At 39.2% G+C, this 26,782-nt stretch overlaps 3 protein-coding genes and 2 pseudogenes across 4 annotated transcripts in view; 4 read left to right on the plus strand and 1 right to left on the minus strand.

Annotated features, from left to right (window-relative positions):
• LOC111326852 (serotransferrin) overlaps positions 1-1,010 on the plus strand; it is a 6,879-nt gene extending 5,869 nt beyond the window's left edge. For both annotated transcript variants that reach the window (XM_022930931.2, XM_022930932.2), the window contains exon 5: positions 496-1,010. In XM_022930931.2, the coding sequence (XP_022786666.2) occupies positions 496-887 (392 nt within the window). In that variant the 3' untranslated portion in view covers positions 888-1,010. The remainder of the gene's footprint in view (positions 1-495) is intronic.
• A 4,260-nt stretch (positions 1,011-5,270) lies between these two features.
• Positions 5,271-8,750, plus strand: LOC148734750 (uncharacterized). The gene is made up of 3 exons (XM_088755320.1): positions 5,271-5,634; positions 6,066-6,131; positions 6,645-8,750. The coding sequence occupies exon 3, from the start codon at positions 7,274-7,276 to the stop codon at positions 7,946-7,948; it is 675 nt and encodes a 224-aa protein (XP_088611446.1). The 5' UTR covers positions 5,271-5,634; positions 6,066-6,131; positions 6,645-7,273; the 3' UTR covers positions 7,949-8,750.
• Positions 8,751-10,435: 1,685 nt separating this feature from the next.
• LOC148734751 (ATP-dependent DNA helicase Q1-like) lies at positions 10,436-20,640 on the minus strand (annotated as a pseudogene).
• On the plus strand, positions 13,829-14,705 carry LOC148734752 (beta-2 adrenergic receptor-like; annotated as a pseudogene).
• LOC111326851 (serotransferrin) lies at positions 18,108-26,115 on the plus strand. Its single transcript, XM_022930930.2, has 5 exons — positions 18,108-18,267; positions 20,815-21,024; positions 22,873-23,151; positions 24,092-24,355; positions 24,684-26,115. Exons 1-5 carry the CDS (start codon positions 18,207-18,209, stop codon positions 25,088-25,090), a joined length of 1,221 nt encoding a protein of 406 aa, XP_022786665.1. The 5' UTR covers positions 18,108-18,206; the 3' UTR covers positions 25,091-26,115.
• The last annotated feature ends 667 nt before the right edge of the window (positions 26,116-26,782 follow it).

Raw genomic sequence — 26,782 nt, forward strand, 5'->3', positions numbered from 1 at the left:
AGAAACCGGTAGTCTGTTCTAATCATTTGATCTCCCCTATATACATGCAAATAGCTTCATCCTGAATTGTTAGACTTCAATTAAGATGTCTCTGCGTCGTCCACCTCCGCTGCTCGGGCAACCAGTATGAATAGATTTCTAGGGCTAATTATCCCAAAATTCAGAGTAATTTGTTCACCAGGTAAGGCACGATACACTGCTACTCCGAAGTAACGGTTACCATGGAAACGAAGAACCTCGGACATTTGTCACTCCTCCTTCTTTCCTCCTTCTAACTTCGAACCCATTTTCCCATCACCATTACTTTGCGGTCAAATTCTTGGCCCTCACAACATCAGTAAATCCACACTTTTGTTTCTATTAATATCAAGAAACATAAGAAACGCTTCTTCTTAGCTGGCTATTTAAAGGTCTATAGGCATTGAGTTTGGGGGACGCATTCTACTTGATAGAGTTTTTGTCAATATCATGTACAATTTTTTCAATCATTTTCAGAAATTGGACACCAAGAAGAATGCAATCTCGGCGCAAGTCCTGCACATGCAGTGGTTACGAGGAAGGAAAACTCTGACATCGAAGACATCATCAAAATATTAACGGCCATGAGTGACAAGTACGGCAGGAAACAGACCAACTGGAATGATTTCCAGCTCTTCAACTCCACGAAATATGACGGCGGGAAAAATTTGATCTTTAAAGATGCAACCACAGCACTCAAAGGTATAGCGACGGATGATCAGAGCTATATGGGTTACCTTGGAGACGTATATGGCAAAGATGTGAAGGCGCTGACATCCTGCGATAACCTGAGCTCTACATCTACTATGATTTCGCCCGTCACCGCGTTTTTGCTGATTACAGCTGTGCTGAACGCTCTGCTAATGTAGGAACTGAAGGGGAACGAGCGTGATAACCGTCATAGTTAGCTCTGAGGTTAGATTTTGAAAGCAAGTTTCATGTGAGCCGTTCATGGAAACCATTGTTCCCAATAAATAATCGTTTTTCTCTGAGCTCTAATCACCCTTTTTTCGACAAAACGCCACTGCCCACGTGTTGTTGAAAGCAACATTGTTTTGGCCGGTCGCTTTAAAGCAATCAATGGCAGAAGCATATCAAATTGCCAAATTGCTTCTTCCCAATGCTATTCTCCACCCAGGGTATACTGAATGGCTAGCGGAGAACTGTCAGAGAAGCCCGGAGTGACGAAATGCTGCGAGGTAGCCTGTGATAGACTGGCACCTTATTCAAAAGGTCGTTTGTTATATGAAGACCGGTATCCATGACTTGTCTGGTGCCCTGTGATCCACTTGGCAGGTCTGTGCAGTCCCTTTCCTCACTCAGTACGCGATTTCGCGCGCAGTCCGACTTATCTCACAACAACCAATCTTGCCGTTGCGAGGGCTTCGCATCGTCTAGATCCCCATGATCAAACCGCCTTTCTTTAGACGCTTTATTGCAGCGTCAATGTGCCGGTCAACCATGTTATAAGACTGGCCATAGACAATAATAATTCAGGAGAAAGTAGAGGATAGTTCGTCAGTCATTACTTTAGTTTTCACAAGTTTTCAGCCGCGCAACTGTGATACGTAGACAAACGTAAATTTGTCGTGATTTTATTTTTAATCACGACAAATCTAGATTTCTTGAAATATTTCTTTTACCTCGCCTTTCAATGACATGCGAACTTTGACATTTTGAAAAAAACTTTGTTGATTACTGTCAGCCATCCAATGGCAGAAACAAACCCTACAACCATTTAATCCAATGTTAAACTGCTGCCAACTTTAAATAACCTTTATCTCATTGTAATCTTAAACTAATTTTTATCTTCACTGGCCTTCACTCCTCTATTTTTTGGCGTAATCTTAAAACCTACCTTTTTACCCGGGCTTTTAATCTTCCATCTCATTAGCCTAGTGCTTTTTAATATTCTATCTCATTTGGTTAGTGCTTTTTAATTTCTTATCTCATTAGGAAAATTGTAACTTTACTTAACAAATGGTAAACACCACAGCGTACACTATTGAGTTATGGATGCACGCGGGAGGTTGCTAAGCACGAAAGAAGCGTAAGAGTCGCTCGAGGCGATAGCCGAGAGCGACTCTAGCTTCTTGAGTCGATATTGTGCACAATATTGTGCACAATATTGACAGTGAAAGACCAGAAGTTTACACAACGCCTACACAACATCCGTAATGCATCGGGTCGCTTTCGAAAAGTGGAAGCGATCGAAACCAGAAAAGAAACAAAAATAAAAAGGTTACACGGAGCGTTCAAAACGTGGAATGCCAAAAGGAAGCTCCAGTATGATAACATGTCCATGGAAAACGAACCCCCAGCAAAACGAATGACACGAGCACGTGAGGTCAGTACATTTTTGTTTATTCGGAAGTCTTAATTTTTGGTAAGATTTTCCTGTCAAGCTTGTCCTAATTATCGGCCTACCTGTTCTGTTGACTCCAACCCTGATTCCCATCAGCAGAATAAAGCTAAGAGGAAGGCGAACCTGCCACAAGGATCCAGACTGGTGGACTTAGAAACCCTTACAGATGGTCTGAAGGAATGCTTATTTTGTCATTATGGTAAATTCTCACTATTTTTAACTCCATTATCATATAAACCAACATAACAAATATTGTGGAGTCTTTTTTCCCTGTTAGTTTACAGTGTATTTTACAATATTTCTAGGCCCTTTGTCTCTTTGCAATGTTAATGAAGAACAGCACGGTGGCTTGGCAAGCACGTTTACTGTTATATGCAGCCAATGCAATGGGGGAAACACCATTAAATCATCAAAAGAGCACAGATCTGGTACACGCGGTCCACTGACCTTTGATGTGAACACGAGTGCTGCCCTTGGCTGTTTACACACAGGAGTGGGCAACACCCATTTAAACAATTTACTTTCAATCCTCAATGTGCCTGCACTGAACTCATCAACTTTTAAAAATCGGGAAAGGGAAGCTGGAAAGGCAATAGAGCTAGTAGCAAAAAATAGTTGCCAGCAATTCCTAAACCTTGAACGAGAGAAGGCAATTGAAAATGGTAACAAGCCTGACCAGAACAATTTGGTACCTATTGCCTGTTCTTACAACATGGGGTGGCAGAAACGGGGGCGAGGTTTCAACTCTAAGACTAGACATGCTGCAGTCATGGGCCTTTCAACTGGTAAGGTCCTTGACTACACAACAAAAAATAAAATGTGCCACTCCTGTGATGAAGCTAAAAAGGCAGGAAAACAACCAAATGACCATGACTGTAGAAAAAATCATTCAGGCTCTTCAAAGTCAATGGAGCCTTTAGCTGCAGTTGAACTTTTCAATAAGGTAACTAAATCAAATGTCAAATTTTCAATTTACACCGGGATGATGATTCAATGACTGAATCTCACCTAGAGCAAAAGGTACCCTATGGTGTGGAAAAATGAAGTGATACAGTTCACATATAAAGATCCCTTACAACACACCTATACAACTTGAGCCAACGAAGTAAGTTCCCCAACAGTTCAGTGTTGTCACAGAAAGTCATAAATTACCTTGTCAAATCCTTTACATACTGTATTGCACAAAATAAGGGGGATGCTACAAACATGAAATCTGCAATTCAAAGCATTGTGCCTCATGCATTTATTGACCACACTGGTTGTAGAGAAACATGGTGTAGATAGAAGAAAGACCCTTCTCATTATTGTCAGAGATCTTCCCTATGGCAAAGACCTCCAAGGAGATAGCCTTCAATCAGCCCTGATTGAAGACAAATTCATCGAGACAAATTCAACGGGAAAATAAGCAGAAGTATGTCAGCTCGCTGCCGTGGATAGGTCAGGTAAACAATTCTCATGCTATATTCTACCAACCAGAGACATAGATTCTCACGCGTCAAAGGTCAACAAACTTACAGTTAAAACTGTCAATGGAATCCGCCGACTTTTCAAAGATAATTGACTAGTAGAAGCCTTTGAGTTATCGCAAGTACTCAGGCAGTTCTTAACTTTTTTGAGGGCCAGAATAGATTTAGCTTCAACACGATCCACAAAGCCTGTTTGCACAATCTTGGCTGGACACAACGCCGCATTTGATATTCCAATACTTCTTCGAAACGGTGGCGAAAATTTTATCGCGGAGCTCAGTTCCATCAGTTCCATCAGTTCCATCCGGTTTGCAGACACTCTGACACTGATGAAATCACTCATCAAAAGCAAGCACTCTTCCATCCAAAACGCAGAAGGTAAATTTCCAAAGCCTGGGGAGAGTTCTGTTTATGAACATTTATTTCAAACCACCTTTGATGCCCATGATGCCCTAGAGGACGTGATCGCTCTTCGAAGAATCTTGCTTTCGCCTAGGTTGGCTTTGTCTGATGAAATGCTGGTGAACAGAAGTTCTGTAATCTCTGTCAAGGACGCCGCCGAAGACCTGAAATATCTTGACAACCGTCATTAGAGACTCTTGTCTTTTCGAGGAAAGCTGTACAACCCAGGTCATGCGGATAGCCCAATAAAGCAAAGCATTGCCGAAAAAATTGCTGGCAGTGGCCTAAGATATGAGGATTGAAATAATTTGTACCAACGATTTGGACGGAAAGGTCTTGTGTGTATTTTGACGAGACGGCCGTTGTCCAGTTGAAGCAGTTTGTAAAAAAACGTAAAAGATAATGACCGCCTGTACACATTTATTCGTCCTCGACAAATCCGCGTGGTTCGAAAGTTCGCGCATGCTCAGATAGCGATCTTGGCGAGTTCCTATTCTGATGACGTGATTGTCATTGAGGTAAGAAAATAGAAAGTTCCCCCTCAGATTTTTTCGTATTTCCTTCGGTGAAATTCCTTAAAATTTGGCAGAGATGTTATACCCTTTTAGCTTTCCTTGCTGTGAATTTATCAGAAAAATTTGTAAAACAAGTTTTTCGCTCAGCCAAAAAACAACAAAAATGTTAAAAGCGAAAAAACTACCTTGACAACCCCTATTATTTTCGATTTTAAAAGTTTCGTCTTGTCAGACTCTACCCAGTCGGAGAATAATGGAAAATTTTACCGAAGGAAATTGAAGAAAATTGAAATCAAAGTCAAACAGACGTCAAAAAATGGCGATATTTGAGTAGCTTTAATTTGGGACTAAAAGCCTTGACGTCAGAGGTGACTGTTGTACAGCAAATTTAGGCCCTTGTTTTTTATGTTTCAGTGGCTTTGATTTGAAAAATAGCAAAAACAACGAGAATATTAACTTTCGATTGATGTCACTGGTGCGCGCTTCGTGATCTTGCATAACCCTATTGAGCCACCTTAAATACCTTAAAAAACTTTTAAAAAATAATTGGCCTTTGCTATTGCAATCATACTTGAATCAACTGGATCTGCATATGCTGGTTTTATGCTTTAAATTCAACCCTATCTCTTGATAAACACTGAGAAACATGGTTTTCTGGCACACATACAATGTAAAGCCATATTTCAAATAATAAAAACTCAGAAAATAATAATAAAAATCATGAAAGACATTCAGACGATGGACATTTGTCTGTTATTTGGCTCAATAATTATATTATTTATTATCCATACTGTATCTTCTTGATAGGACCAAGAAGAGGACAACAAAGAAAAGATCAAAGCTAAGATTCATCTCTCAAATGATAAAGGTAAGTCAGGTAAATGTCTCTAAGAACATTGCACGATCTAAATCTGTAAATCACCATGTAAATCTGTAGATGAGAAATCAATGACTTTTTGCGGGCTTGACTCTCTGTATAGTTAGGTTTTATGCAGGTCAATCACAGAGGACATGAAAGTTGAATATTTATTATTTATTTTCCTTGTGATTGGGTCATTTATGTGTTTCACCTGCATAAAACCTAATTATACAGAGAGTCAACTCTGATTGGTCAATTTGCGGGCCAAGCCTGTAAAAAGTCATTGATTTCTCATTTACAGATTTAAATGGTGATTTACAGATTTAAATGGTGATTTACAGATTTAAATGGTGATTTACAGATTTAGATGGTGCATTGTTCCTTAGTATGAGTATCATTTATCTTTCCTAAATTGACACTAGTATTTTATCATAAACTAGATGAGGAAGATGATGATGATGTCTTCCTTAACTCGCCAATCCAAGTCTCTTCAAGCAGTCATGCAGGTAATCAAAATAGTACTTATCAAAGTGACAATTTGGCAAAATTTGTAGGCCGATCATCCAGGTGTATATGTACACTATCTGATGTTCTTACAAGATTTGCTTTGAAGACTTGTATCAAAGAGCCCTTCTCAGGACTACATCTTCCCGGATGATCTACTTAACGATATTGTTACTTTGACATATATTCTTACATACAGTTTACACCTTTCTACATAATGAAAAATAGTAGTGGAAATAATCTGATGAGTTTACAGTGAAAAAAATTATATATAACATACATAACTGCTATGTTTAAACAGAAATTGTTGTTGTGGTTATTTTTAGTGCTTTGAGAATGTATATGAGCAAAAAATAACCATAGTTTTAAAACCAAAATGTGTACCTTTTGGCTTGGGTATGCACCCTTCTTTGCCTTCTCTAGGTACAGGCTTGCTCTGGGCCTGCTCCCTCCCTTTGCCCATGAACTACTGTTTATGTAAGAACCAAAACAATAATTTATATTTTTTATGAAAGGTTATGGTCAAGGTAGTCAACAAGCCAGTCAGACCACTCAAGCCACTAGTTAACCAACAGCTCAGATAACCCAAGCAAGTAGTCAACCAACAGCTCAGACCACCCAAGCCACTAGTCAACAAACAGCTCAGACAACCCAAGCAACTAGTCAACCAACAGCTCAGAACACCCAAGCCACTAATCAACAAACACCTCAGACCACCCAAGAGACCAGTCAGTCTGCTACAGGGTCAAGTGAAACTGCAGCTTTTCAAATTGATGAAAATGACATTCCTCACTATGACAATGAGGTGTCTTTCGTTAAGTTAGCTGTTATTTTCCGCACAAATATCAGAAAAGATATCATTGAATTATTCTCACAGCCTGATATTTTGATGTGCCACCTTGATCTTGTTGTCTGTGATGAATGTGGTGAAGTGGAAAAAGGCAAAGGAAAGGGAGTTCTGTTAGATGTATTCACAGCATTTTGGCAGGAATTTTTTATGGGTTATGCTGTTGGAAGTACTGAGAAAATTCCTTATGTTAGACATGACCTACAAAAGCCCTAGTGGGAGTCAATAGTAAGAGTTCTTGTATATGGCTATTTGCATTGTCAATATTTTCCCCTCTCCTTGTCCAAGTTATTTGTGATGTCATGCCTGTTTGGAGAACAAGCTATTGAACCAGAGGATTTGCTGCAGTCTTTCAGAGATTTCATTACACATGAAGACCGTGAAGTATTGAATATGTGCTTGAGTGAAGAGTTTGATCCAAATGATGAAGATGCTCTAGAATTCCTCAGTTCCTTCAAATGTTTCAGGGTTCCCACCAAAGAAACCATTCACAAAATTATTCAGGAGCTGTCTCACCAAGAGCTTATACAAAAGCCAAGGTACATTCTTAATTGTTGGTCACCAATAGTAGCACATCTAAAGTCAGATCCCAGCTTCAAGTCCAAAGAAGGGATCAAGGAATTGTATGATGCCAAGCAACCAACTCCAAAGAAGGTAATAAAGTTGTTCAAGGCTGAACCATCAAGCGAGCAAGAGCACCACAGTTTTGATCACCTCAAGAGATTCTTCAAATCACTTGAGGGGAAATCTCTGCAAAGGTTTCTTCACTTCTGTACAGGAAGTGATGTAATCACAAGTCAATCTATTGAGGTCCAGTTTTCTCGTGATGATGGATTTGCAAGGCGTCCAGTTGTTCATACCTATGGACCCATGTTGCAATTACCATGCACCTACGAGTCATATCCTGAACTTGCAGAAGAGTTTACAAAGGTGATGAAAGAAGGAGCTGCATGGTCTTTTGATTTGGTTTAGGACACTATGGTTGTTTACATTTGTTATAAAATTATTAGATTCATGATTTTGATACAGATATAGGACACTGCTTTATAAATTCATTATATAGATTCATGATTTTGAATTTTTTTTTTTTTTTTTTAAGATTTTAATGTTAGGATTAAGACAGGGGAGCCACTGCCATTTTAACCCTTGTAGTTTATTTTAAATAGATCTTTCTTTCTAATCCAATTGTTTCTCTCAGCATTCAACAAATGATCCATTAGAATAGCCACAATTTAAACACTAAATGTACAGTTTTTGAAATGACTTTGAACTGGCCAAATTCTTTCTCTGTTGTTACGTGATATTTAAAAATTGGTTTTAGACAATTTATTGAAATAATAGTGCAAAAATTGTACAACTGAGATTTGAAGAGTAAATTCTGGCTTCTTGTAGATTGGGGTGAGTAAAATCACTTTGAAACTTAGGTTTAAATACAATATTATGGTATATTTACAAGGATTTCAAACCATAACGATGGTCAAAAATGGAACTGGTCAGTTTAATAATTATAAGATGAAGTGTTATAAAGATTCATAGAGACTCTTGTTCTTTGGCCATCGAAGTTTGATAAGAAAAACAACACACAAAGCGGTTATAAACATGGTGAAGCAATGCATTTTATAAAAACAGACTTGAAGTTTGGTATGTCACAACATACATTTTCAAAAGTAACCGTTAAAAGATGAAAAGCTATCTATATTCAAAACAAAAATAGCGAGCGATCTGGGTAAAACTAAAAATAGTAGTGACACATTAATAAAGTGACAACATCTCACTGGTGAGGTTAGCATTCAAAGCTGGGTTCAATTCTTGCATAAACAAGGTTTCCTTATTATTACAATGTTAGTCGGTTTTCCCCGATGCGAGGATTTCAAAATTGTCCCATTTAATATTATGACCAGTAGTCATAACATGATTGGCAATAGCTGATGTTTGCTCATGTTTGGAGAGTGCTTTAAAATGTTCAGTTTTTCTATTCATCAGTTGTCGCTTTGTTTTGCCAATGTAGAAATCACTGCAGTCCCAACAGCGCCTCCCGGTCAGCTCAATTGGTTAGAGCGCTGGACTGTTGTGCGGGAGGTCGATGGTTCGAGCCCCGGCCGGACCAACACTCAAGGTCTTAAAATAACTGAGGAGAATGCGCTACCTTTCTATAATATCAAGAAATAGATGGACATTCTAGTCTTCTTGGATAAGGACGAATAAACTGTAGGTCCCATCTCCTGCATCTATTAATTAGTTAATTTGGTTAGGCAGGGGACGTTAAAGAACCCACTCACGAGATTACTGTGATGTGGTCTGGCCTGTTTACTGGGAATTGGGGGGGAGGGGGGCATCTTCAAATAAGTTTCCTTCGATTGTTTGTAAACTGCTGATGCAGTCTGGCCAAAGTCCCCCGAAAAGTGTTGTGATGCGCATTTGATCATATCCACATGTTAGTTTGCGCTGTATAAATATATAATTATTATTTATTATTAATTATTAACTTGCTTTGTAAACAACCCTTGACCTTTAGGAACAATTTAGGCGGTCTTTGTAGGGGAAGAAGGATGTTATCTGGCGACTTTTAACAAAAATGACCTTGAGATTAAAGATAGAATAAAACTTATAAACACGATTTAAGGCGTTTCGCCATCTGGTTGCTCTCTAGACCTAAATAAGGTAACAAAATTATTACATCCTTCTTTGAATGGTAGAGATTTGGATGTTAGGCTTGTTTCTGTTTTTCTTTATAACATTGTTAATGTGAAAATTGTTATAAAGATTGTTCAGTTTTTGTGTGCCAAGGACTGCAACACACTCATCCTCGGAGACCCAGGGGCTCTTCTGCCCTTAACTTGAAATCGACTCACAGCCCCTGGGTCTCCGGGGATGCAACACACTAAATGTTATAGTTATTTTTAAAAAATTGTATACATAGTTAATATTAAATGATATTTTTGAACATTTTATGATTTTTCATATTTTGTGAGAAATTGTTAATATTTGTTACATATCATTGTAAGCGTTTTTGTTTTGTTAATGTTGCATATGATTATGGATTGATTATGAGCACATGTAGTTCATCACACTGATGATTATGAGTGATTTTAATGATGATCTTAATCTAAATAAAAATGTAAGTGCTATAGACCACTTTCATAAATGGCTGCCGGATTAATATTCTTTTGTTTAAATTTAAATTTGCCTAGGTGGCCTCGTTCTCCAGTACAAAATTCAAAAGAATACATTATCTAAAGCGAGGCCACCCAGGCAAATTTAAATTTAAGCAGAAGGATATTAATCCGGCAGCCATTTATGAAAGTGGTCTATTGTATTTGCTTTATTCTTTTTATTTACAAGTCATGTTAGAGTTATTATTTGTCTTGTCTGCTGGTCTTTTGCAACATAATCAGTTTTTGTTTATAAATGTGATCAAAGAACTGTAAACATTAATTTTTAAATGAGCCACAAGAAAAGTTGACCCACCTAAGCATTTAATCCTTATATATTTTCAATGATGACAAAGCAACTGCAAAAATGTCATAACAGAAAACAATGTAAATACTATTAACCTACATCTATCTTTGGGGCTGCCTACAATGCAAATTGTATCACATTTTAAGATCCATCTATAACACCATTATGAAATCTCATTGGAAAGTTTCCAGAATTTGCAGGACAGACAAAAAGTGATTTATCTCAGAGTTTCCATCATCAGATAATGGATCAACATTTTCCTTCAACTGTTGATTTTCACTCTCAGTTAGCTCTAGTTCTAGCTCTGGAACAACAACATTGTTGTCAGTGATTATATCTGGAATTGGACCATCTTGGTCTATGCAATAGGATTCTTTGTCAAGAACTTCCGCAGCATCAGATGTTTGTAACAGTGACATATTCCATAAGGCTAGTGGTGAGTGATGACCAGTTGTTCTCATCCCATGATAATTCCACTGGCTGTGAAATTCATTTAGTGATGCATTAATTCTTGGAAGATATACATAATCCATAATCCCTCCTTCGATAAAGAGTCTTTGAAGAAACACCCAAAAAGTTTGCTATGCTACTCCAGCTCATGCCAGTCTCACGAAGCTGCTCCATAATATCTATCGATATTTGAAAGGAAGGTATACCACCTGTATCTTCGTTGACTGAGAAAGTTTTTCCAGCGCTCCCTCTATCAACTGCGCTAATTACCTCATTGATTTTAGATAACAATGTCACGAAGCAATCGATCAAATCACTAACAAGGCCAATTGGAGGTAGAGAAGCTTCGGAGAAAGTAGAACGAGGGATAGCTAGCATCATTCGCACAATATCATCTAATTCTTTTCAGCACCTATCTAGTAAGAATAAGTCTCCATTATCGTACGAAGAGGAAATTTTCCCAATTAAGAGATTAAGTTGAGACAATAATTCTTTAAAATTATCGCTGGAAAACATTTCCCCACTCACTGTCACGTTTAAATCCGCCATGTTGTGTTTTAAAATTAATACCGCTGCGTCTTTTAAAAATAATACCGCCGACCATGTTTCGAAACTAATCGATAATCAATCGATATTCTCGTCCAGTAAAGTTTTTCTCGTCCATCAGAATTTTTCTCGCATTACAATTTTTTTCTCGTGCATGAAAAAGTTTTTCTGGTACAGCAATCTTTTATCTGGAAGTACAAAAACTGTATCTCATCCAGTAAAACTGTAACTTGTCCAGTGAAATTTTAAACTCGCACTATGATATTTGTAACTCGTCATGTAAACTTCTTTTCACTATACTTTTGTCCTGTCCGGCTTGCCATAGTGAAAGGGTAACTGATTGAAAGCCATAAAGCGTTTGAAAGCCTCGTCGACCTCTTGAAGCTAGATATTTGGAATTACTCTCTGGAAATTTGAACTTAACTTCTCCAGTTGTAATTTAAAGATAAATAATTATAGCTTGGACAACACCAGCTGGCAGTTTAATAGATGTCAATGGAATTTGAAGGTAAAACACTAATACGAATTTTTCAGATCCTGTTTAATCTTTCGGCAACAGTTTCAGTTATTTTTTAGACTATTTACATCGGCAGTTGTTTCGTTATTCAGACAAAACCTGTATGTATGAACTAGAGATCTTTAGATACGATGAATATATGAAGTTCATATATTCATCGTGTCTGATTTATCATCACGGGTTTATTAGGAATCAACTTAACGGCCTGCTCCCAGTTGGCTTGTTAGCTCAATTGGTAGAGCGCTGCACTAGTATCGCAGAGGTCAGTGATTCGAATCCCGTACGGGACTGATTTTTTTTTTTTTTTAGGTCTGATTTTCGCTATTGCATAAATAGCGCTCTCTACTACGAGGATCGTGCATCATACGTAGAGATCTTTAATTTGTCGTAACAACACAGTTGGTGTTCAACACCTAGTGATCAGTATCTGCAGTGTAAACTTAGAATAGATAGGTTTTGAATTGTTTTGTTCGAAGGAAAATTTTCTGTAGCTGCCGGACTAGGCCTCTGATGGATATGTTAGAAAATCTGGTTAGGACTCATGAGCAAAGATTCAGTCCAGTATTCGGACCCATGCTACGACGTTATTTTACTTCAGTCTTGAAGTCATTATGGAAACGGAGGAGACCACCATGGAAGCGAAGTTCACACGAAACGGATCGTGAGCAAAACTAATTAAGTGCCGAGATCTTGAAATCCTTCATTCAAGACGACAGTTATTGAGGTTCTATTGCTAAACGACCATGATGCCGAAAGAATAAAGAAGAGTCGTTCGGTTGGAGCGCGAAAGTGAAAGAGCGTGAACTGAATACGTCAATGTTTTAGTAAAAGATGCGGACAGGCAAGTTGAAGTTTATATCAACAGAGGGATTTTTATTTCACTGGGCCTTTTGTTACGTTCTCTAACGAGTAAGGGAGACGACACCACTCAACACAACAGATTTTTTAATAAATTCGATCCGCCCCCCTTACAGTCCGCTGCCCTTCGTAGTGGTCAGCGGCTTTGACTAGACTTTATGTTACTACATAATGATTTGGATATATCAATAAAAATGAAATGGTAAATCGGCCACCGTAACGATTACAAAAGCTGACGTTTCGAACGTTAGCCCTTCGTCGTGAGGCTTACGCTCGAAACGTCAGCTTTTGTTATCGTTACGGTGGCCAATTTACCATTTCAACTTTGTTGATATATCCAAATTATTTCGTTACTCCCACCGACGCACACCCAAACAGTTTCTTTCGAAACTATCAGCCTTTATTCATTTATGTTACTACACCCTTGGCCAGATCAGACTTGATCAGTAAAGAAAGATGCAGATGACGAACAAAGAAGCAAAGCTCGCTGATTAAAACACCTTCCGGTCCCTTGAGCAGAGTGAATTTCCAGAATGCCTCAAAGTCAATTGAGTTTTAAGACGAGACTGACAGACCCAGATCGGCCGAGATTTCATTCACCACTCTCCATTGGCAAATAGTCCACCGAGCGACTTAATCCACATATTCAGAATATCCAGATGCAATACGTCTATTTGATCAAAAAGTGTTGACAATCAACCAAGGTCACGGCAGTGAGTGCAGCGGAGAAGAAGGAGAAAGTAAACGCAACAAAGCATGCAATTCAAGTGATGTATATTTTACCATTCACAATGTGGTATCGCAATGTGCGAGAGTTACATAAATAAATAGTTGGATATAACTTAAGGGAGCGAGAGGAAATATAATCTGGATCGAACTCGTGTGCAGTATATCTATTGATCTATAATTATAGTATTTACTTTTTAAAAGTTCTTTTATTTATTCATTTATTTCATCCTTTTACACTTTAGTGACATTGATGTAAAGGGAATAGTTGGGCATTCGTTACAGTGGTTGATAAGATGACAGAAGTCTCGATGTGGACTATTGAAATGATCCTGATGGTTGCGCTTGCCGTAATAACCACAATAGGTAATCTATTGGTGGTCGTGGCTGTGTATAAAGACCCAGAGTTGCGGAGCGTTTCTAACTATCTTGTGGTGAACCTTTCCGTGGCAGATATCCTTATCCGGATGGTAATTGAACCACTTTCGGCTTTACATGTTGTCTTGCAACATGAGGAGAAGGATAACGCTGGATCCAAGTTATTGAAATCTGTGGCCGTAATGAGAACTGTGGCTGTTGAAATTTCGAATTTAACAGTGCTAATTCTGACAATTGAAAGGTATATCCTCTTGGAAATGCCTTTGCGATATGGAAGACTGTTCCGCGTAAATGCTATGAAGACATACATCTTTTCATTTGGTTAACTGGGCTTACCGTGAGCATACCATTACTTCTCCTTTGAAATAAAGAAGAATACTGTTGCTTCTTTTTCTTTGGTGGTATCGGATTTCTCCTGTTAATTTTCATGCTTTGCTTACATATTCGAATGTTCAAAATCATCCGAAAATTTAACAAAGCTCTCCTCGCACAAGGAATTCATCAACCACTCATGCAACCTGAAGAGGGTTGCTTTCAGCGCGTAAACGAGAGCACGAAGTCGCAAAAGCAATTTTTATCTTTTATGGCGCGTTTGTACTGTGCTGGCTTCCATCAATTGTCGTCAATACTATCGTGTATAAATGTCGGAGTACTGAGACTGATGACACGTTCTACGGTGTTCTACTTCTTGGCCTCCTTAACTCTGCTCTTAATCCGGTTTTATACTCGCTAAGGATGCCAAAATTCCGTCGAGCAGTGAAGAGGCTGTTCTGTAGATCTTCCGACTTAGAGTAGCACTAAAGGGAAAATGTCTGTGCACATGTTGATTACTGTTGACTACGAAATGTTCTTAATCATGGACACTCAAGAACACTATGAAGAAATAAAATTCTGCGATATCATTCAACTTTCACTGTTTATTGGAGTACATCGACAAGCTATTTAGGATCTGTACTTTGCAATTCTTTGTCTGATTCAAATTCCCAATCTACAAATGCATTAGTACTACTTAAGATAGGAGGGTAGGGGAATAGCATATCTCGCGCTAGACAATCGCGCTACGCTGGTGTCAATGTGCTTACTTGTAGGGGAGGTGTCAGGAAAGCTTGATTTAAAAAAAAATAACGAAATAACTCCCTGTTTTTAATGACATCAAACAAAAAGAAAAAGTCCATAAAACACACAGTTAATATTTCATCCAATGAAAAACCTATTAACAAGTATTTTTCGCTGGGCAAGTGAAAGTGATCAGGGTTACAAATGGCCTCAATGCAGTCATTTTGATAATAAAAACTTACATTGCCTTGTTCTAGGGATCGTATTTGCTTGTTATTTTAAAGATTTTTTTATATGCTATTGATTTTTCTTTCAAAAAATTAAATTCAAATGGAATTGACGGGAAAATCTTTTTTCTCCACTTTTAAAAATCATGCAACGCCAGGAATTTTTTTTTTTATTTCAAACCCAATCATCTTGGAATATTGCGCGGCTACCCCCAATGTTTTTTGTAAGATTTTGATAGCCCTTGCTTTGATAAGATCTATTTTACTTGCATAGTCATCGGCTGGGCAAGATTAGATCCCTTTTTTCTAAGGACGATAAGTTACACTAGTAATACAGGTTTTAGGAGTACAGATTAAACCTAACCATTCTAAATTGCATTTCGTAATATTATTAGCTAGCCAGGCCTTAACATACTTGAGTATTTACCAGCCTCCGCGTTACCCCGGTAATCCAAACAAACTAGTTTGTACGTATGATACACGATCCTTCGCAGTAGATAGCGCTATTTATGCAATAGCGAAAATCAGACCTGAAAAAAAATCAGGCCTGTACGGGATTCGAACCACTGACCTCTGCGATACTAGTGCAGCGCTCTACCAATTGAGCTAACAAGCCAACTGGGAGCAGGCCGTTAAGTTGATTCGTAATAAACCCGTGAAAGTGATAAATCAGATACAATGAATATGTGAAGTTCATATATTTTGAACTGCGGTATTAAATACGTATGATGCACGATCCTTCGTCCCGTACAGGCCTGATTTTTTTCAGGTCTGATTTTCGCTATTGCATAAATAGCGCTATCTACTGCGAAGGATCGTGCATCATACGTATTAAATACCGCAGTTCAAAATATACGAACTTCATATATTCATTGTACCAAACTAGTTTGTGTCACTAGTATGCCAAAAAAAAAAACAAGCTTTATTGATATTCCCATTGGTTCCCGGGAAAATCCTATTTGAAGTTAGTCTCCTTCGCAGCCGTTGTTTGGGCTCGTCACGCAACGCTCCCTCTCCCACCACGGTGACTGCAGGTGATAATGCGCGTTTGCACCAATCACACGTCGCCTTTGGTTTCACGATAAAACCAATCAAATTTCAATGACGTAAGTTCCCCGGGTAAATTCATCGGCGCTTTCTGGAGTTGCCAGTCATCTAAAAAATTTCCCATGGATGTAACTCCGAAGAAATTGGTAGAAAGTAGTTAGAGATGCTTCATTTGTTCCTCGATTTCACTCACAAAGGATAAAATTTACATTTTCGGTAAAAGTTCATTTGATTTTACTGAACTAATTCGTTCTTCGCTCGCTGTTGACGTGCATCGCAACGCGGAGAAGAGCAAATTGTTTGTTTTTAGAGAGAAATGCCACCAGCTTTTGATAAAGTTTAAGAAGGCATCGGATAAACTGAAAGAAATCAAGAAAGAAATAGAAGAGGTCTTCAATACAAGAGAAAATCCTAGGGCAAAGAGACTGCTGCGAACGGACGAGGAGAATAATGTCGGTGAACAAGAGCTCTTTGACAGGACTGTGAACACGATAACACCTATATGATCATACATTTCCAAGACTACAGTTCACCATTAACGTAGTCTGTTATGACTACGAATATATTTCTCTACATAAATCGCAACATTTCGAACGCGAAACATGAAGTAAAATTAAGCTTACGTCTATCACATCTGCTTTGCAAATGCCCTCGAGAAAGTGAGAAAACATTCCTGTTGTTAACCACTCGACTTAATTGTAAAAGGAATATATATAAACTTAAATAACATAAGACGAAGCTAAAATGGCACGTTAAGAGAAGTAAGGAATTGGTTCTTGACTTACCACTGTCTTATAACATGTGCTTCATCGATAGCCACAGCACATAACCTCGCACGGTATACACCATTTCCTAGCATCGATCGCCAACGATCATTCCTGAGCCATGCTTCTGGTGAGCCAAAAACTAACGAATATTTTCCATACTCAATACTAGGGCGGTCAATCCCTTCTTGGGAACTAATTTTTACCGCGCTGACTCCAATACTTTGCAGGCAATTGACCTGATCCTCCATAAGACTTACGAGCGGAGAAACAATAACAACTATATGCCCAGCAAGATTGTTGATGTGATCGCACACGAGTGGAAGAGCCTAATAAATCAAGGATTTTCCAAACCCTGTTGGCAGGTTTACAAATACATCTTTTTTTTTTTTTTTTGCAAGAGAATTTTCTCAATGGGGATCATTGGGGATCATTTAAACTAGGAATTTTGAACTTGGAAGCGGTCGAAACAAAAGCTTCTTTGAGAGTTGCCATTTTCTCTGCTCAATGAGCCGCTGACAGAATAGATAGAATACGGGACTTACACAAAAACCAGGGAAAGGAATGTGGCTCGGGTTTAAGCATCCGGTTGGTGGGGGAGGGAGCGTTGTGTGACGATCCCAAACAACGGCTGCGAAGGAGACTAATTTGAAGTTGGACTATAGAAAATATTTGGTTGCTATCAAGCGCGAATTTCGAAAAACCGACAAATTTAAAAGAATTTGCGAAGCCTTTTTGGCTCTGCATGTTATAAAACACCAAAAAGGATTGTGGTCGTGCGAAACAACATGTTCATTCTGAACCCAGTAGGTCGTTGACGCGGACATCCAAAGAAACTGGACGGTATCACTTAGCAGATGATAAGCTAACCCTTTAAAAACATTCTTACAGCCGTATTTTGCGTTCTTTTTAAGATTTTGTAAATTTTTTTTTGACAGATTTAACTTAACTGCTCCCTCTAACTAAAAAGCGAAAAACCGAAATTTTGAGCAGATTTCGTTGACAGTAACCTCAGTGCTATGATTGACACCCTTGAAAGCCTAGGTGTTAGGAAGGCGTCGCAATGTGGCCTTAACTGTCATTAACGATCACATATCCTGCTGACAGTTCTAACATTTCCATATTAGATTTCACTAGAAGCGTCGGTTTCACTTTGAGAAATTTCAAGGCGTTATCTGGGTGTTTCAACGGCTTCAGCAAACATGGAGAGGATTCTGATCGTTTTGTTGCTCTTTACCACTATCCATTATGCATATTCAGCGGGTAAGCTAAACCTTCATCTTTGCCTTGAATCTCATTTTTATGGTTGCGTTGTAAGTCACTTCTGTTAACTAAGCCTCTTAGATATGTTTTAAAGGCCGTAGCAAACAGCACTTTTTTCTGTCGCTCGACATTTATTTAAAAGCTTTGAACTTCTTTATGTTTACATGTTTTCATCAAGAATATTTGCTAGTCTCGCGCTGCAATTTTCGATGCGACAATTCATGCCAGCGATTGTTGTCGCTCATTCTATGCAATTTTTACAGCTCTAAAGCGGTGAGTTGAAAGTTATTCGCGCAACTCAGTTGCGATTTCAGCGCGCAATTTCCGTGCCACGGTCGCCCCGATGAACAGTGATTTCAAAGATCTCTTTCCAACCATGTAACTTAACAATAATTTTGTACGAGTGTGTCGTAATACGGATGGCGCGAGGGAATTGTTACAATTTTCACAAAGGTTTCAATAATGGGGTGCCATCATTGAGTTTTCTTCCTTATTGTCTCCTTTCCTTTTGGGTTATCTTCCTCCTTCTACGTACCTCTGCCGGAAGTGTTTCATTTGAGGGATAAACTACCGCAAAATAGGAATGAATGTCGAAGGTGATTTTACAATTACTCTACAGGAGTTGTCGTTTCATTGCTCGGTTCATCAGCTCAGCTAATTACACGGAAGCATGTTCCAGAGCTACATTACGGGCTCCTCTTTTATATTATAATTACAAGTCCACGCTCGCGTAATAATAGCCTGCTTTGCACAGTCTAAACGGCCTGTTTAGCAGGACTCTGCCGGGGATTTTGTGACACGTTCGGCTGCAACGCAGGCTAGGTTTCAATGGCTGTTTGGTTTTGCGCTTGTTCATCAAATCCTTGCGAAAGATAGACAGATTAAACCGCAACGTCCTCGCATCAGTTGAATCAGATATCGCCTGCAATTAATGCAAGCTTCAACTTGGTTTGAAACTTTGCAATATAGCAGCGAAAAATTGAAGTAAAGATCGTGCAGAAAACTTTGTTCGCGTGCACACTCGATAACGAGGTCGCAATAACAACTTTGAAGCTTGAAAATTGCCTGATCTCGCGGAGGAGCCTCTAGGCTACAAAAAATGCATTTTAAGCGTCTTTCATGTAAAGTAGATGCCGCCTTCATGATGAGCAAGGTCGGTTTCCTAGTTATTTTGGCATCATTTGCAGTTTTTGAAAACGATAATGCAAGCCCGTTCTAGTTTGAGATTTGTGCCAAAAAAATCACCAGCTTTTTAAGGATGTATCCTAACTCCCCCATAGATTAATATTCCGGCGGCTTTATCTGTCTACTAATCTGCATCTATTAAATTAGAGGCAATAACGAAAAAGATAATCTAGTTAGATCTGAAGCTCAAGTTTAAGTATGGATACAGTATTTGATGCCTACTGCAGAGATCTATTATCTATCATCCTTGGGCTCAGGAAACTCGTAGAAGGACTGGAGATGATAACGTTCCTTATTTACGTCTTTATTCTATAAAGAGGTCAAAATCCGTAAACGTAGATGTTTTTGTTACTAAGTATTTAAAATAACCTAACGGCATCACGTACGGCGAAAGATAGGTGAAAGGTTAATCGGTTACTCGTGATGTTACCTTGATAAATCAAGGATTTTCCAAACCCTGTTGGCAGGTTTACAAATACATCTTTTTTTTTTTTTTGCAAAAGAATTTTCTCAATGCCAGCTTCTGGGGTTCATTTAAACTGGGAATTTTGAACTTGGAAGCGGTCGAAACAAAAGCTTCTTTGAGAGTTGCCATTTTCTCTGCTCAATGAGCCGCTGATAGAATAGATAGAATACGGGACTTACACAGAATTATATGAGCGAAATCGTGATTGGCTAAAACCAGGGAAAGGAATGTGGCTCGGGTTTAAGCATCCGGTTGGTGGGGGAGGGAGCGTTGTGTGACGAGCCCAAACAACGGCTGCGAAGGAGACTAATTTGAAGTTGGACTATGGAAAATATTTGGTTGCTATCAAGCGCGAATTTCGAAAAACCGACAAGTTTAAAAGAATTTGCGAAGCCTTTTTGGCTCTCCATGTTATAAAACACCAAAAAGGATTGTGGTCGTGCGAAACAACATGTTCATTCTGAACCCAGTAGGTCGTTGACGCGACCTACTGACATAAAGTGTGTTCCTGATTGTTCAACTGGATGGCACGATTTTTCCAATTTGACCAATCACGAAGGGGAGTTAAATATAACTAATACATTTCCGCTCTGTCGTTGATGCTTAAGCAAATAAGCTTTTCACTGATGCTGAGTTAATCTCAAGTGCGGCAGTCAGTCTTCAAGAAAATAAAGCTCGCCTGCAGAACAGATGTCTTTTTGAAGAACAAAGGGAAGCATGAGGAAAACGCGCGAGGATCACGAGGAGCAAGACGCATGCTCCTGCCCTCGCGCGTGTCCCACCTTCCATTTGTGCCATTTGTGCATTTGCTAGACCCACAGGAATTAATACTTTTGCTTGACCAGAGAAGAAAAAACTATACAGGGATGCGATTATCACAGCTTTTTATTTTTCAGACCAAATCAAGTTTAGATGGTGCGCCTTGTCTGCTGAGAAAGACAAGTGTAATGAATTTAAAGATAAGGTAATGGCGGTGGCTAAAAACCTGACGTTGTCAGTGAATGCAAGCTGCGTCGACGGAAGTAGCACCGACGATTGCATACAAAAAATCAACAACGACGAGGCCGACCTGGTGACCCTGGATGGTGGAGACATTTACGCGGCTGGTAAGTTTTTAGTAGGCTGCCTTTTCCTTGTAGAGACTGAATCAATCGCCACTTAATTCCGACACTAAATATTTAACTTTCGAACCCTGTCAGACGTTTTGTGTCCCGCATATCACGCGTGGATTTGTAAAATAAGTTTTCTGTTCGATGAAGTATTCGACAAATTCATTTATGATTTGGATCCAGAATTCGATGTAAGAAACTGGAGTTCAAACTTTGAAATGGGCTTAGGCTTTCAGATCTCGAAATTGCAAGGCATTTGTAAAAACACACAGAAAATACATCAGTCAATACGTCGAAATAAACAGACTAGAGTGAGATCGTCGAGCTAGTTTAAAAGAATTAGATAGACTTCGAGTAGTCCTTCCTCTTTTTCGTGTGTCCGAAAAAATCAGGGGAAAAATCAAATGGTGGCCAGCGTATCCTGCGGAGCTCTGGGATCACGGGAGTGAGGCTTCTCTCGTCATTCCAGAGTTCCACTCGGCGTTAGCCACAATCTGTTTTTTTTTTTTTTTCGCTGATTTTTTCGAACCGCTTGACGGACTTCGCTTAAAAGGAGGTACTGTTCGTCGCCTAAGAACTAATTAAAGATCACGCTAAGTTAAACCTTTGCATACTAAGTGAACAGATATGTCCAGATAATACCGTTACTACTTTTGATACTTGTTTCTTGTTGAACTTAAGACACAACATTATGTAAGTGTGTAAATTGTACCGGCTCATTGATGTGACACCTATTGCAACCTAAAACGCCCACAATGATTCCTGACTTTCATTGCAGTGAACCGTTCGTATGGCAACAAATCCCAAAGTCCAGCATTTTGCTCCAAGAGCAACACCAAAAACATGTCGATCTTTTAAGATAAAAACTTGCTAGAAAAAAATCAAAAGTTTGCGTTCAAATCACACCTCGGGGCCAGATCTTGGAGTTTGGCAAGAAAATTCCTTCTCACTTTATCTGCCAGCCCTTGTTTTTCCATTTGATGAAAGCCAGTGGCGCGAACACAACCGTTGCCTTGTTCATGCTCAAAAAGAGTTCAGGGTAATTCCGCCATAATTCGAAAAGGCAATTCCTATCATTTCCATTTCAAAGAATTATTAGAATCGTGTCGGGCCATCCAGTCCTACCAGCAAAATATCGCATCGATTGAAATTTTTACCGGTCAAAACTTGGCCACATAGCCTTGGTAGGTCCTGGAAGCCATCCACAGATGGACCCGAGAGACAACTTCACTTGTGAACTCGCCAAGCTGGCAGTAAAGCATCGTTGGCGGTCCAGTCTACAATAAACCATCTCTCACCTCTGTTTTCCTTCAGAGGCTTGCCTCTACCCACATTCCATCTTAATGATGCCGTCGTGAGGGCTTCTGTAGAGGGAAAATGGTTCGAGAAACACTTATAAACGGCCAGAAAAGCGAGAAACCGAATCGATTTGAACGCATCCAAATACGAACTGTTGATCTAAGTCATGTGACCCCAACGTCTGAGCCCATGGTGTCTTAAAACCGCAAATATTGTAACGGATGATCCATAGAAGGACCAACGAAGTGAGGTTAAGTCTGTATCGCCAAATTACAACTGAAAAAATATGCTCTTTTTCGTATTCAAAGGGTTAACGGAGTAGAGCTTGGAAAGAAGTCGTCATCTCCGCAAGAATAAAATTTTTCCGCGATATTCTCTGCTGTTTATTCTTTCCATAAAAATTCGGCTTGAGCTAGTCTGTTTACTGCAGATTGTTAGGAGAAATACCACTGGAAACCTCAACGTCATTAGGAAACCCACGATAATCAACAGCAGGTCTTTAATTCAGATGTTTTCTAATCTTAACGTCATCTTCTCTCGATACAGGGAAATTACACGGTTTCAAAGTCATTGTTGCTGAACAGTACGGAGAATACGGGGTTAAGTATTTTGCAGTCGCTGTGGTAAGAAAGAAAAACACAGGCTTTGACATAAAGAGCCTCAAAGGGAAGAAGTCTTGTCACACTGGAGCTGGAAGAACCGCAGGTTGGAAAGTGCCGGTAGGATTTTTGCTTCGGGTAAAGATTATGCCGTCTGTGGCCTGTGGAGATGAGTACAACTCTTACTTGTCGGCTGCAAAGTTCTTCAGTGAAAGTTGTGTTCCAGGTAAGGCTTCCACATTAAAGTTAGAGCGCAGTTTGAAAATAAATGGTCCTCGAAAATGTGCTGCGATTAACCTTTTTACTCTCAGGATCTTGTGAGTAATTCTCCTCTCTGTCTGCCATATAATTCGTACAACGTTAGTCGAGAGATTTTGGTAATCGATCAACTAATAATCCCCTAATCGTTATTTTTCTTTACTCTCACCACTTGTCTGCTTGATATTGTATAGATATCGTAAGGAGAAATTCTGTCTTGGTCACTCATGGGAGGTAAAGGGCTTGGAAAAATTTCAGAAAAGAAGACTCAACAAATTGATTCGCTACACTGCAGAACTCGCCTCGCTCCCAATATTTGGCATCGGAGATCAGTTGATGCATGGATTTTTTTTCAGTCTTCTTTTCCACAATTTGTTTCACTGCAGGTCACCTGCGAGGTTCACTTATTTGTTTGACTCTCATCCACAGGTTACAAATATTTCAGTTGATCGTAGACGTGATTTATTTTAGTTACCAAATCGGCCTATCTGGTCACTGTAAAAGACACGAGGAGTCGATGAAGACTCTCTATTAAAAAATGATTAACTGTCTCGAATGCAGGGAAAAATAAGCAAAAGTGAAACCAAAGTAAAACTCTGTTTTACCTTAGACAATCCACTTAAAATAGGTCTTCTACATGGTCATCATAGTTAAATTACGTATTCATTATAGAGAATATTAGATTAATGACACTAGATATACAGAGCAGCGAAGTGTCGGAGTATGTAAAAATTATATATAATTGCAGGAAAAAAATGCTTCACTGCACCAAGTGACAAGCTAACACCTTGTAGCCCGCACGATACCTATTATGCATTGCTCAAGACGTACGCAGTAAACAGAGAATTTCAGTCTAATTCAAACACTGAAGCGGTAAAATTTCATTCTTGAAGCGGTTTGTCTTTAAGGTACCAAAGCTAAAGTGTCGGCAAGCGTCTATGAAAAGGTTAGTAACCTCTGTAATCTATGTGCTGGCCCGGAGAGTGACAAGTGTACTATAAACATGGAAAAAAATAAATACGTCGGTTATCATGGAGCCTTCAAGTGCATGGCGGATGGAAAAGGTGACGTTGCTTTTGTGAAATACACAACCACAAAGGAGGTGACTGATGGAGGAAAATACGGGAAACCGGGAGATTACCAGTATCTTTGCCCTGATGGAGGAAGAAAGGGTAATGTATTCAAATATGGTTCTCCTATTTACAGCGCGTGCGATACAAACCTGTTTCCATTTTGGTGTGCTTTTGAACTGTTGTTTTAAGACTGCAAACTAACAAGCATAATCAACTACTTGGCAGAGCGATGTTCGGCTTCTTACAATTCCCCCCGCGGGCCCTGGCCCACTGGCACAATCATAACATAAGAGAACTGTTAGGAACGCTGACTAAATTTTAAAATGATAACATAGATGCTCATGCACCTTAGAATTGCTACTTTATTAACCACGTTAAATTTTAATGTTGAGAAAGTACTAATGTAATGCACTTTTTTTTTCTTTAGATGTTGGAGAGCACAAGGAATGCCACCTCGGAGCAAATCCTGCCCATGCTGTGGTCACAAAGAAGGACAACCCTAACATCGAAGTCATCGTCAAAATTTTGATAACCATGTGTGAAAAGTATGGAGAGAACCAGACAGACTGGAATAAGTTCCAGCTATTCAACTCCTCGAAGTACGGCGGCAGCAATTTGCTCTTTAAAGATTCAACAACCTCATTGAAAGCTCAAGCTGCAGATAAGCAGGACTTCATGGACTACCTTGGAAAAAAGTATGGGGAAAATGTGGATTCCCTGACTCAGTGCGACTACAGTTCAACCACCGCGCCTACAACCCTCTCCGCTTCTACCGTGTTCCTGCCCGTCTACCCGCTGTTGCTTTTCACAGCCTTGCTGAACATGCTCATATAACGCGAGCTTTGAAGCGTGCTTAGGTAGTGATGAAGCTGATTATTAATAAGTCGTTAGGTCATTAGGGTAGTCCTTTTTCTAGTTCGTGAACGGTAATTGAAAAGTTAGCAGAGGGAGACCAAGGCCATTGTGAGCTCTAGCCGCGCTTTTATCCTTTCTTGTCAAAACGTAGCTGCGAAAGCAAGGAAAATGTTGTTGAGCCCAGATTATCCTTTCCTTTTTTGGGGGCTATACCATTCAAAACTCATTCAGTTTTGCCTGTCATTGTTTGAGAGTAGATTTTGTGTTGCTTATTGAGAGATCGACAAGTTTAAAACACTGGAAAAGATCGAGAGGATAAAGATCAAATAGGTAGCCATCAATATTTTTTGCATCACCAAGGAATGTCTCCACTTTTCAGAGTCAACTTTGCTTCCTTGTGAAATTTGCTTTTAGCGTTCAATGCAGTTCTTTAATCATATAATCCAGCCAGCTTCAAAGAAATCACCGCGCATGACTGTAATAGTGTCGAATTGATTGCGGTCAGATCTTTTGTTCGGCTTGGTAAGCTCTCGTCTGATGTCCTATTATTACGTGTGAAAGAACCTCACGCGATGATAGACAAGCGAGGCTCTCTCCAGTCTCTCTCCCAAATTTACCTCGCGTGTTTTTGCTAGCTTTTCTCTTATTTCACAGCTTCTGTTTCCGCCAGGACCCGTTCCGCGTGGGCTACACTCGTGATCCAGCTGCTGTATAGCGCAAAATCTCTTGATTACGTTATGTCTCCAGTTTTCGTAGCACGACCATGTCAGTTTCAGATTGTGTATCGAGATGTTACAGAAAAGGCAGTCAGAGAAAAAAGTTTTACCCCGCGGTATTTTCAGTTTTAACATGATTCCAGGCCACTGGGCCGTGACGATGTACGTAGAAAACGAGATGGAAAAAAAATTTCTTTTAAGCACAAGAAACACTAGAAGAGATTAGAAAGTAAGACATTTGAACTATCAGTGGCTTCAGATCTCGGAATAAAGTTTTTGTTCTTAATCGCTCGGTGTACTTGTGTGTTTTTTTTAGCTTATTGGCTTATAGCCAGATAAGCCCTATACCAGCCGGTATGTAATAATTAAGTAAGCATACGTAAGAAAGTAAGTAAGCAAGACTCGGCCTAAAGTAAGACCTCACGAACCGTGCCAGTCACTATTATTTCGCATGCCAAAGTTGGTTGGAAAGATGTGAGTTTCTTGTTTGATACCACTTCAGTGAAATGCTTCGATTTCTTTTTTACATTGATTATTTGTTTTTCCTTTTTTTTCTACCAAATTCTTTTTTGTACAAGGTGATTTCGCATAATAAGCCTCAAATCACGTCAGAAAGCGAACTCTCAACTACAACTCGGCGAAAATCGGATCGTTTGTCAAATTGTCGCAGGATTCGAGTAAAGAAAACAAAGATTTCGAAATACAATTTTTTACAAAGATATATGTGCAATTAAGTGACAAATTGTTAGCATTTTGTGCAAAATACGAAAAACAGCAAGCATTTAAATAACACACGGACAATGTTATTCGGTTTACAATTTAATGCAAGTGAGATCATATCCTTTTAGGGGGCTCTCTTCTTCCTGAGCTCATTGCTGTACACCATTCAGATTGTCTCGGTGTTCTCCAATGCAATGTAGCTTTCTGATGTAATTAATTATCGAAGATCACGGGA

This window comes from Stylophora pistillata, chromosome 3 (genome assembly GCF_964205215.1).
Source record: "Stylophora pistillata chromosome 3, jaStyPist1.2, whole genome shotgun sequence".
Lineage (NCBI taxonomy): Eukaryota > Metazoa > Cnidaria > Anthozoa > Scleractinia > Pocilloporidae > Stylophora > Stylophora pistillata.